Source organism: Lithobates pipiens, unplaced genomic scaffold (genome assembly GCF_037356315.1).
Source record: "Lithobates pipiens isolate NorthernLeopardFrog02 unplaced genomic scaffold, aLitPip1_a1.2 Scaffold_8, whole genome shotgun sequence".
NCBI lineage: Eukaryota > Metazoa > Chordata > Amphibia > Anura > Ranidae > Lithobates > Lithobates pipiens.
Window position 1 is genome coordinate 527,664,096 of NW_027507903.1, and position 13,018 is coordinate 527,677,113.

The following is a 13,018-nucleotide window of genomic DNA, read 5'->3' on the forward strand; positions in this document are numbered from 1 at the left end:
AAGGCGGGGAGGGGAAAAAAAAAAAAAAAAAAAAAAAAAAAAAAAAAAAAGGGGGGGGGGGGGAAAGGGACAGGCGACCGATCCCAACACACCATTAGCTAAAAGAAGCCATTTGCCTAACCAAAGACAAAAATAAAATAACATCTTTTTAAGATTATTACATATACACATATAGCATGCATGTCCCGACGTGCAAACGCACGTCTTTATTCAAGGACAGACAGAGTAAATATATAGCTAAGAGAATATATACAAACAGCAAAAATGAAGTGATAACATAATTATACAATAAATCACAGAAGAATATGGTGTTCAATTACGAACACTATACCATGGTACCCTGTTTAGTTGTAATCATAATAATTAGAGATTATCAACAATTTATGATAGGGGCATGGTCAGGGGATGTTCCTAGATACTTACTAAAGAGTTAGAGAGGAGAAAAAGAGGGAACATAAAGGAGAACGGGCTCACAAAGAAAGGGGGCAGGTACACCCGGTTTCTACTGTGTCCTCCCTGAGGAGAACCCCTTTAGGAAGGGAGCAAAAGAGACCGATTCGTTCAGGCCTGGGAAAGAGGTGGCATCCAATTTATGTATCCACCTCTGTTCCCGTTGTAGTAGGGTCTTATTCCAGTCGCCCCCCCGAGCAGGTATGTGTATACGGTCCAGGGCAGTAAATGTGAACTTAGGCATTCTGTAGTTGTGTATTTGCACAACGTGACGTCCAATCGGCAGGTAATAGTTGCCAATTTCCATGCTGTACACATGTTTAGACATTCGGCGATGGAATTCCTGTTTTGTTTTGCCTACGTAATACGCCCCACACTCGCATTCTAAGAAGTAAACCACACCCCGTGTCTGACAATTCACGAAGTGTGTGGGTCGAAAGTTGGCACCGTTTGGTAGACAGAAGGTTTTATCACGTCTAATATATTTACAACATGAGCAGTGATTGCAAGGGAAGGAGCCGAGAACTGAGCAGTGTTTGGACCTTTTGTTCTCATTCCTATATTCGCTCTGCACCAGTTTATCGTATAGTGAAGAGGCCCTTTTGAAAGAGATAAGGGGGCGTGCTGGAACCAGACAGCCGATCTTAGGATCGTCTTTTAAGATCGACCAGTATTTTTGGATAATACCCAAAATAATATTGTGTTGTTTACTGAAGCGCATAATGATCCTCAGTGGGTCCGCTGTAGGGTCACTGCGTTCCTTTTTAGAGAACAAGAGGTCCCTGCGTGGTAACACTGCAACTTTGTTGTAAGCCCTGCGAAGGCAGGAGCGACTGTATCCTCGCGCAAGGAATCTAGTCTGAAGTTTCTGTGCCTCTTCTTTAAAGAGACTGTCATTAGAACAGTTTCTACGGAGGCGGAGATATTGGCCGTAGGGTATAGACCGTTTTAGGGCCACGGGGTGAAAGCTATCTGCGTGCAATACCGTGTTGCCGGCAGTGCTTTTTCGGTATAGAGAGGTGAAAATGGAATTATCTGGGGTGCGTCCTATAGTGACATCTAAGAACGTAATGCTCTGAGTGTCATATGTCACAGTAAACTTGAGGTTATATGTGTTTATATTCATGCAGGACATAAAATCCAACAGGGCAGCCTCCGATCCCTCCCAGATGACGAGGACGTCATCGATATACCGCCGCCACATAGCAATGTGGCGCGTGTATTCGAGGAGGCCCTCGTCATCCAGGAGGGACTTCTCCCACTCCCCCAGGTACAGATTGGCGTAGGCCGGGGCACAGCAAGTGCCCATGGCCACGCCCTGCACCTGGAGGTAGTGGGAGTCATTGAATAGGAAAAAGTTGTGATGTAGGATGTAATCAAGTCCGTCCACTATAAATTCGTTGACTTCGAATTTATATCTCCCACTTAGTTGGAGTAGATTTTGTATAGCTTTGATCCCCTTCTCATGTGGGATCGAGCTATACAGTGCCTCCACATCAATTGCCACTAAGATGGAATTAGCAGTTAAGGTATGGTTCTCAATGGTTTGTAGTAGATGCGTTGTATCCTTCACATATGAGGGCATACTCAAAACAAATGGCTGTAGAAATGAATCAATGACTTTACTAAGATTTTCAGTTATTCCCCCTTTCCCTGAAACGATCGGCCGGCCAGGAGGTCTTGTTTGGCATTTATGGATCTTTGGTAAACTATAGAAGGTGGCAGCCTTAGGGTATTTAATTCCAATAAAGGCATGTTGGTCCTTTGTGATACCACCCTGAGCCAAGGCTGCATCTATTAACTTATAGAATTTGTTGTAAAAAGTCTGTATTAATGTACTCGGGATAGTCCTATACCATTCTTTGTTGTCTAGAATTTCTTGGCACATGCGTACATAATTTGAGTTGTCCATAAGGACAACATTGCCCCCCTTGTCAGAGGGTTTTATTGTGATGTTGACGTTGTTTGTCAGCATGTGAAGAGCTTTTATTTCTTCTACATTTAAGTTGTTAGGGTGAGATTTCCTAGATGGCAATTTGCGGATATCCCTAGATACTTGTTTAACAAATGTATCAATGTTTGAGTTTAGACTTAGAGGTGGAAATTTACCTGAGGGTTTTTTGACCATAGACCCAGGGGTGTTGGGGGGTTCATTCGTTGTATCCAATAACATATCCAGATCTATCTGGTCTATGAGGTCCAGAGTATTGTTTTCCTCGTATAGAAGTGTCAGATCTCTCAAGGCCTTAAATTCTCTCATACTGAGTTTAGGGTAATCAATGGCATTGATATCAGTAGCATTCCTAGTGTGCAGGCTCTTTAGCAACAGCCTGCGTGCAAAAAGTTGTATGTCTGTGATGGTCCCAAAGGGATCACAGTTTTCTTGTGGGCAAAATGTTAAACCACGCGCCAGAACCGCAGTTTCCACTGGTGATAGCGCGTAGGACGAAAGGTTGATCACACTGAAGGATTCGCTTGGATCCGTGTGACAAATGCGTCCAAGTTTCCTACTCCCTTGTTTAGTCGGGGTGAGGGAAATCCCCGCTTCGGGTTTAAAGAGTTCTGACCAGTTTCCAAATCGGATACATGGTTTTCCCTATTCTTGCCACTGCTTGTCCCATTAGTATTGGTGACGTCAGCCTTCTGGCTAACTTCCATAGATGATAGCATGATTTCCCTTCCTCTCTCATTACATGTCCCATTGCTGCGGACGGGGTCGGCCATCTCATCAAAATATGTGTATGGGGGGTCTAATGGTGCCAACACGGCATGTGATGTAGCTTGCAATTCCTTATATGTACTTGAACTTTCTGTTGGAATGTTGTCAGTGATACGTTTTTTACTATTTCCTTCCGGGGAATCCTTATTGCTTCTATTTCTTTTAAATTTGCCCCGAGGTTTCTGCATAGATTTAGCTCCTTCATTGGAGTTGGGCATGGCTTTAGATTTAGTGGTATTTCTTGTAGCGGGATGCACTTTCCCACTAGTATTATTATGAGGTGGTGTATTCGTATTCCATTTGTATGCCCGTCCTTCTGAGAAGGCAAACTTGTCCCTCCAATATTTGGCCTCCTTCTTGCCCAAAATGCTCTTATTGTGGAAAGATAAATCAGCACGGAGTTTAGTCCGGGATTCCACAAATAGAGCATGAGAGGCAAACGGTTGTAAGGCCTTTTCTAGGATACAAATCTCCTTGTCTAGGAGTGCAATTTGCCTGGTATACTCTTTGGTGAGGATAACCATCATTTGCTGTGAGCAAGCATTCAAGTTTGCCTCCCATTCAGTTTTACATTCACTACTAATTGAATCTACATTGGGAAAGATTTGGACCCGAAGGCCCAAAGGGTTAATTTTCTCCTTGTTGTATCTATCAAAAGATTTTATGTGCCAGAACAGTGCTGATTTTTTCTCAAGTAATTTCATCAATTTAGAAGTGAGAGTGGTAATCTCTGTGTCAGCTCGATCGTTCTTCTCAAACTCAGTTTCATACCCTAACATCAAAGTGTCCCATTCATGACCTTGAAACATATTCATATTCACTGTAGACATATTGTGTACATAAACAGAGTATATATATATACACCTCAATCACATCAAAATACTACTAAGTCAAGCTCATGTTTAAACCCTTGAGTGTTCAATTGCGGGGGAGGGGAGATCAGAGAAAGAAAAAGGAGTATGAAAGGAGAGTGAATAAGAGAGAAAAAGAAATGGAGAAAAGAGAAGAAAGACGAGAGAAGAAAAAGGGTGTTTAACCACCTAGTTTGAATAGTATTGGAAAGAACACACTGCTGACAAGAGCAAGAAGGGTGCTGCTCACCCCTATAAATCAGAAAAATAAAACGAATTCCCCCACCAACGGGATTTTTAGGCAGCAATAAACAATAAGCATAGCATACTATATAAAAAAGATTACTTTATTGTGTGGTAAAAACATGAGCTTCACCCAGGTATTTAAAATAAAAAGATATAAATAGAACCAAGCTTGTACATACAAAAATTGCAATGACAATTGGGCATACACTAAGCAGACCTAACTATAAATATACTGTATAAGATTAGTAACAGCAAAAATAAATAAATTTATAGTTCTAACGCGTTTCAACCACTAGGGTCTTCTTCAGAGATAGTCTGTTGATAGAGAGACAAGATACAACTTAATAAATCTATCGAATAGGATTAGTATTAAACATATTCTAGATTTGTTAGTGTAATTACCCAGTATGGTATTGCCGAGAGGTTCATACAAATTATAATGCTTAATGGTGGAGTTTACCCAGGTTCATGCTTAGACGTCCTTCACAAGTTACAAAAGATATATGATCCATGCATCTCGCCACAGAATCCAGCAGTGGGGTGAGGGTCGGAAGCCCAGAGGCGCGGCTCACGAGCGGTCACACGACAAAACCCTATGCCCCACAAAGGTTGTAGGGAATAGGTGCAAGCGTAGGCAGCCTGCCTGTATGGTAAGTCACGCCTGTGATGAAAATCCCAACATAATCGCAATTAGACATATATATTTTTATATTTGTTTTTTATATTCTATATTATATATATATATAGACCCACATATGGGGTATGGAGATATCTTATATATGATTTGTGTGCATATAAAGGGAATATCCCCAGATATCTGTATTCACATCCAAAAAAAAAAAAAAAAAAAAAAAAAAAAAAAAAGGGGGGGGGGGGGGGGGGAAAGGGGAGGGAAGGGGGGGAAAGAAAAACAAAACTCAAAAGCCAAACACATATTAGAAAGAAGGAACAGAAACAACAAACGTGGATGAAATCAAACGTGAAATGACATATGGTAGGAATAGTGTGTGTGATGACAACCCGATATTGGGTGACTGGAGTAAATGAGTGAGTGAATGATGTGCAGGTGAAGTGAATAATGAGGTGAGAAGTGTGGGTGTTGGTGTGATGAAAAAAGTTGGAGGGATAACATATTAGGAAATCAGAGTGACAATGGGAAGAGTGCATAGGGGTGCTAGTGACGGATAAAGGTAAAAATGAAAATGCATGAAAATGCTAATGTTGAACTAGTGAGAGGTGACAAAAAAAAAAAAAAAAAAAAAAAAAAAAAAACAACCATTCAGATGTGATAAACCATGTTTATACTGAAAGTGATAACAGTTACCTGGATAGCTGGGCTGAACAAAAGATTCCCAAAATGGAAAAGGGGAGACAGTAGCTGGGAAACTATCCCGGGAAGAGTGCCAGATACGGTCAATAACTCCTAGTCCATAGGGGCACCCCCATCTAAGAATGAATAGAATGATAAAGCGAGCTAGCTGTTAGAAAGGCTAGTTTTTCAGAAGTTTATTTAAGTAAAATGGGGGCATGTCAGCCAGGTTAGCAAATAATCAAACTTACCAACCAGGGATTCAAAGATACGAGAGTCCTTGTTTGTGTACAGGAGCTGATGTTTGCTGCCAAGTATACTGTGTTATATAGTGCCCCGGGATTGCATCACAGGCATGGCCGCCCACCCATTGGCTGGTACCGCCTATTATTGCTTGGCCGCCTAAACAGGTCGACCTCGTGTGAACGCCCCGGCGTCCCGGAAGGTCGTAAAGCGACCCCGAAACTACGTCACTTCCGACGCAAATGCACGACGTGATTGCGTCACGTCCGTCCGTACGAAGGGTCAGACGAACGTGAGGCACGTCCGGAAGTGTTCAGGGACGCCACCGACAAGGAAATACGTGTCTCCAATGGCTGGGCGGGACCAGCCCGCACCAGTCATATAGGGAGACATCTGTGGAGAGAGCCCTGCATGTGCACAGACAGGGGTCCCTCCTACCTTTGTCGGGGAGTCGCGCAAAAGAGGCAAACAGCCCCCCACACACCACCTCCTCCACATAAAAGCGGAAGGGCATTGGAAGCAATGTGCGGAGGGACCATAAAAGTGGGGGACAAGCATAAACCCGGGTCAGGTCAATGTGGGGATATGTCGCTACTGTCCAATACCTCCCCTGGCCCCCAGAACAGGGATGGGGTGAAGGTGTGTGGGTAGAAGGCGGGGAGGGGGAAAAAAAAAAAAAAAAAAAAAAAAAAAAAAAAAAAGGGGGGGGGGGGGGGGGAAAGGGACAGGCGACCGATCCCAACACACCATTAGCTAAAAGAAGCCATTTGCCTAACCAAAGACAAAAATAAAATAACATCTTTTTAAGATTATTACATATACACATATAGCATGCATGTCCCGACGTGCAAACGCATGTCTTTATTCAAGGACAGACAGAGTAAATATATAGCTAAGAGAATATATACAAACAGCAAAAATGAAGTGATAACATAATTATACAATAAATCACAGAAGAATATGGTGTTCAATTACGAACACTATACCATGGTACCCTGTTTAGTTGTAATCATAATAATTAGAGATTATCAACAATTTATGATAGGGGCATGGTCAGGGGATGTTCCTAGATACTTACTAAAGAGTTAGAGAGGAGAAAAAGAGGGAACATAAAGGAGAACGGGCTCACAAAGAAAGGGGGCAGGTACACCCGGTTTCTACTGTGTCCTCCCTGAGGAGAACCCCTTTAGGAAGGGAGCAAAAGAGACCGATTCGTTCAGGCCTGGGAAAGAGGTGGCATCCAATTTATGTATCCACCTCTGTTCCCGTTGTAGTAGGGTCTTATTCCAGTCGCCCCCCCGAGCAGGTATGTGTATACGGTCCAGGGCAGTAAATGTGAACTTAGGCATTCTGTAGTTGTGTATTTGCACAACGTGACGTCCAATCGGCAGGTAATAGTTGCCAATTTCCATGCTGTACACATGTTTAGACATTCGGCGATGGAATTCCTGTTTTGTTTTGCCTACGTAATACGCCCCACACTCGCATTCTAAGAAGTAAACCACACCCCGTGTCTGACAATTCACGAAGTGTGTGGGTCGAAAGTTGGCACCGTTTGGTAGACAGAAGGTTTTATCACGTCTAATATATTTACAACATGAGCAGTGATTGCAAGGGAAGGAGCCGAGAACTGAGCAGTGTTTGGACCTTTTGTTCTCATTCCTATATTCGCTCTGCACCAGTTTATCGTATAGTGAAGAGGCCCTTTTGAAAGAGATAAGGGGGCGTGCTGGAACCAGACAGCCGATCTTAGGATCGTCTTTTAAGATCGACCAGTATTTTTGGATAATACCCAAAATAATATTGTGTTGTTTACTGAAGCGCATAATGATCCTCAGTGGGTCCGCTGTAGGGTCACTGCGTTCCTTTTTAGAGAACAAGAGGTCCCTGCGTGGTAACACTGCAACTTTGTTGTAAGCCCTGCGAAGGCAGGAGCGACTGTATCCTCGCGCAAGGAATCTAGTCTGAAGTTTCTGTGCCTCTTCTTTAAAGAGACTGTCATTAGAACAGTTTCTACGGAGGCGGAGATATTGGCCGTAGGGTATAGACCGTTTTAGGGCCACGGGGTGAAAGCTATCTGCGTGCAATACCGTGTTGCCGGCAGTGCTTTTTCGGTATAGAGAGGTGAAAATGGAATTATCTGGGGTGCGTCCTATAGTGACATCTAAGAACGTAATGCTCTGAGTGTCATATGTCACAGTAAACTTGAGGTTATATGTGTTTATATTCATGCAGGACATAAAATCCAACAGGGCAGCCTCCGATCCCTAGTATCTAGGAACATCCCCTGACCATGCCCCTATCATAAATTGTTGATAATCTCTAATTATTATGATTACAACTAAACAGGGTACCATGGTATAGTGTTCGTAATTGAACACCATATTCTTCTGTGATTTATTGTATAATTATGTTATCACTTCATTTTTGCTGTTTGTATATATTCTCTTAGCTATATATTTACTCTGTCTGTCCTTGAATAAAGACGTGCGTTTGCACGTCGGGACATGCATGCTATATGTGTATATGTAATAATCTTAAAAAGATGTTATTTTTATTTTTGTCTTTGGTTAGGCAAATGGCTTCTTTTAGCTAATGGTGTGTTGGGATCGGTCGCCTGTCCCTTTCCCCCCCCCCCCCCCTTTTTTTTTTTTTTTTTTTTTTTTTTCCCCTCCCCGCCTTCTACCCACACACCTTCACCCCATCCCTGTTCTGGGGGCCAGGGGAGGTATTGGACAGTAGCGACATATCCCCACATTGACCTGACCCGGGTTTATGCTTGTCCCCCACTTTTATGGTCCCTCCGCACATTGCTTCCAATGCCCTTCCGCTTTTATGTGGAGGAGGTGGTGTGTGGGGGGCTGTTTGCCTCTTTTGCCGCGACTCCCCGACAAAGGTAGGAGGGACCCCTGTCTGTGCACATGCAGGGCTCTCTCCACAGATGTCTCCCTATATGACTGGTGCGGGCTGGTCCCGCCCAGCCATTGGAGACACGTATTTCCTTGTCGGTGGCGTCCCTGAACACTTCCGGACGTGCCTCACGTTCGTCTGACCCTTCGTACGGACGGACGTGACGCAATCACGTCGTGCATTTGCGTCGGAAGTGACGTAGTTTCGGGGTCGCTTTACGACCTTCCGGGACGCCGGGGCGTTCACACGAGGTCGACCTGTTTAGGCGGCCAAGCAATAATAGGCGGTACCAGCCAATGGGTGGGCGGCCATGCCTGTGATGCAATCCCGGGGCACTATATAACACAGTATACTTGGCAGCAAACATCAGCTCCTGTACACAAACAAGGACTCTCGTATCTTTGAATCCCTGGTTGGTAAGTTTGATTATTTGCTAACCTGGCTGACATGCCCCCATTTTACTTAAATAAACTTCTGAAAAACTAGCCTTTCTAACAGCTAGCTCGCTTTATCATTCTATTCATTCTTAGATGGGGGTGCCCCTATGGACTAGGAGTTATTGACCGTATCTGGCACTCTTCCCGGGATAGTTTCCCAGCTACTGTCTCCCCTTTTCCATTTTGGGAATCTTTTGTTCAGCCCAGCTATCCAGGTAACTGTTATCACTTTCAGTATAAACATGGTTTATCACATCTGAATGGTTGTTTTTTTTTTTTTTTTTTTTTTTTTTTTTTTTTTGTCACCTCTCACTAGTTCAACATTAGCATTTTCATGCATTTTCATTTTTACCTTTATCCGTCACTAGCACCCCTATGCACTCTTCCCATTGTCACTCTGATTTCCTAATATGTTATCCCTCCAACTTTTTTCATCACACCAACACCCACACTTCTCACCTCATTATTCACTTCACCTGCACATCATTCACTCACTCATTTACTCCAGTCACCCAATATCGGGTTGTCATCACACACACTATTCCTACCATATGTCATTTCACGTTTGATTTCATCCACGTTTGTTGTTTCTGTTCCTTCTTTCTAATATGTGTTTGGCTTTTGAGTTTTGTTTTTCTTTCCCCCCCTTCCCTCCCTTTCCCCCCCCCCCCCCCCCCTTTTTTTTTTTTTTTTTTTTTTTTTTTTTTTTTTTGGATGTGAATACAGATATCTGGGGATATTCCCTTTATATGCACACAAATCATATATAAGATATCTCCATACCCATATGTGGGTCTATATATATATATAATATAGAATATAAAAAACAAATATAAAAATATATATGTCTAATTGCGATTATGTTGGGATTTCATCACAGGCGTGACTTACCATACAGGCAGGCTGCCTACGCTTGCACCTATTCCCTACAACCTTTGTGGGGCATAGGGTTTTGTCGTGTGACCGCTCGTGAGCCGCGCCTCTGGGCTTCCGACCCTCACCCCACTGCTGGATTCTGTGGCGAGATGCATGGATCATATATCTTTTGTAACTTGTGAAGGACGTCTAAGCATGAACCTGGGTAAACTCCACCATTAAGCATTATAATTTGTATGAACCTCTCGGCAATACCATACTGGGTAATTACACTAACAAATCTAGAATATGTTTAATACTAATCCTATTCGATAGATTTATTAAGTTGTATCTTGTCTCTCTATCAACAGACTATCTCTGAAGAAGACCCTAGTGGTTGAAACGCGTTAGAACTATAAATTTATTTATTTTTGCTGTTACTAATCTTATACAGTATATTTATAGTTAGGTCTGCTTAGTGTATGCCCAATTGTCATTGCAATTTTTGTATGTACAAGCTTGGTTCTATTTATATCTTTTTATTTTAAATACCTGGGTGAAGCTCATGTTTTTACCACACAATAAAGTAATCTTTTTTATATAGTATGCTATGCTTATTGTTTATTGCTGCCTAAAAATCCCGTTGGTGGGGGAATTCGTTTTATTTTTCTGATTTATAGGGGTGAGCAGCACCCTTCTTGCTCTTGTCAGCAGTGTGTTCTTTCCAATACTATTCAAACTAGGTGGTTAAACACCCTTTTTCTTCTCTCGTCTTTCTTCTCTTTTCTCCATTTCTTTTTCTCTCTTATTCACTCTCCTTTCATACTCCTTTTTCTTTCTCTGATCTCCCCTCCCCCGCAATTGAACACTCAAGGGTTTAAACATGAGCTTGACTTAGTAGTATTTTGATGTGATTGAGGTGTATATATATATACTCTGTTTATGTACACAATATGTCTACAGTGAATATGAATATGTTTCAAGGTCATGAATGGGACACTTTGATGTTAGGGTATGAAACTGAGTTTGAGAAGAACGATCGAGCTGACACAGAGATTACCACTCTCACTTCTAAATTGATGAAATTACTTGAGAAAAAATCAGCACTGTTCTGGCACATAAAATCTTTTGATAGATACAACAAGGAGAAAATTAACCCTTTGGGGCCTTCGGGTCCACCAATGTAGATTCAATTAGTAGTGAATGTAAAACTGAATGGGAGGCAAACTTGAATGCTTGCTCACAGCAAATGATGGTTATCCTCACCAAAGAGTATACCAGGCAAATTGCACTCCTAGACAAGGAGATTTGTATCCTAGAAAAGGCCTTACAACCGTTTGCCTCTCATGCTCTATTTGTGGAATCCCGGACTAAACTCCGTGCTGATTTATCTTTCCACAATAAGAGCATTTTGGGCAAGAAGGAGGCCAAATATTGGAGGGACAAGTTTGCCTTCTCAGAAGGACGGGCATACAAATGGAATACGAATACACCACCTCATAATAATACTAGTGGGAAAGTGCATCCCGCTACAAGAAATACCACTAAATCTAAAGCCATGCCCAACTCCAATGAAGGAGCTAAATCTATGCAGAAACCTCGGGGCAAATTTAAAAGAAATAGAAGCAATAAGGATTCCCCGGAAGGAAATAGTAAAAAACGTATCACTGACAACATTCCAACAGAAAGTTCAAGTACATATAAGGAATTGCAAGCTACATCACATGCCGTGTTGGCACCATTAGACCCCCCATACACATATTTTGATGAGATGGCCGACCCCGTCCGCAGCAATGGGACATGTAATGAGAGAGGAAGGGAAATCATGCTATCATCTATGGAAGTTAGCCAGAAGGCTGACGTCACCAATACTAATGGGACAAGCAGTGGCAAGAATAGGGAAAACCATGTATCCGATTTGGAAACTGGTCAGAACTCTTTAAACCCGAAGCGGGGATTTCCCTCACCCCGACTAAACAAGGGAGTAGGAAACTTGGACGCATTTGTCACACGGATCCAAGCGAATCCTTCAGTGTGATCAACCTTTCGTCCTACGCGCTATCACCAGTGGAAACTGCGGTTCTGGCGCGTGGTTTAACATTTTGCCCACAAGAAAACTGTGATCCCTTTGGGACCATCACAGACATACAACTTTTTGCACGCAGGCTGTTGCTAAAGAGCCTGCACACTAGGAATGCTACTGATATCAATGCCATTGATTACCCTAAACTCAGTATGAGAGAATTTAAGGCCTTGAGAGATCTGACACTTCTATACGAGAAAACAATACTCTGGACCTCATAGACCAGATAGATCTGGATATGTTATTGGATACAACGAATGAACCCCCAACACCCCTGGGTCTATGGTCAAAAAACCCTCAGGTAAATTTCCACCTCTAAGTCTAAACTCAAACATTGATACATTTGTTAAACAAGTATCTAGGGATATCCGCAAATTGCCATCTAGGAAATCTCACCCTAACAACTTAAATGTAGAAGAAATAAAAGCTCTTCACATGCTGACAAACAACGTCAACATCACAATAAAACCCTCTGACAAGGGGGGCAATGTTGTCCTTATGGACAACTCAAATTATGTACGCATGTGCCAAGAAATTCTAGACAACAAAGAATGGTATAGGACTATCCCGAGTACATTAATACAGACTTTTTACAACAAATTCTATAAGTTAATAGATGCAGCCTTGGCTCAGGGTGGTATCACAAAGGACCAACATGCCTTTATTGGAATTAAATACCCTAAGGCTGCCACCTTCTATAGTTTACCAAAGATCCATAAATGCCAAACAAGACCTCCTGGCCGGCCGATCGTTTCAGGGAAAGGGGGAATAACTGAAAATCTTAGTAAAGTCATTGATTCATTTCTACAGCCATTTGTTTTGAGTATGCCCTCATATGTGAAGGATACAACGCATCTACTACAAACCATTGAGAACCATACCTTAACTGCTAATTCCATCTTAGTGGCAATTGAT

The 13,018-nt window shown here is 42.4% G+C and overlaps 1 protein-coding gene across 1 annotated transcript; it reads right to left on the reverse strand.

The window, feature by feature from the left end:
* Positions 1-2,474: 2,474 nt before the first annotated feature.
* Positions 2,475-6,469, reverse strand: LOC143960693 (uncharacterized). Its single transcript, XM_077469494.1, has 2 exons — positions 5,591-6,469; positions 2,475-4,927 (listed from the first exon to the last, which is right to left on the reverse strand). Exon 2 carries the CDS (start codon positions 3,997-3,999, stop codon positions 2,908-2,910), a length of 1,092 nt encoding a protein of 363 aa, XP_077325620.1. The 5' UTR covers positions 4,000-4,927; positions 5,591-6,469; the 3' UTR covers positions 2,475-2,907.
* Positions 6,470-13,018: the final 6,549 nt, after the last annotated feature.

Bases quoted from the DNA above. Each gene is read 5' to 3' on its own strand.
- LOC143960693 (XM_077469494.1), bottom strand. From the start codon at position 3,999: ATGTCTACAGTGAATATGAATATGTTTCAAGGTCATGAATGGGACACT.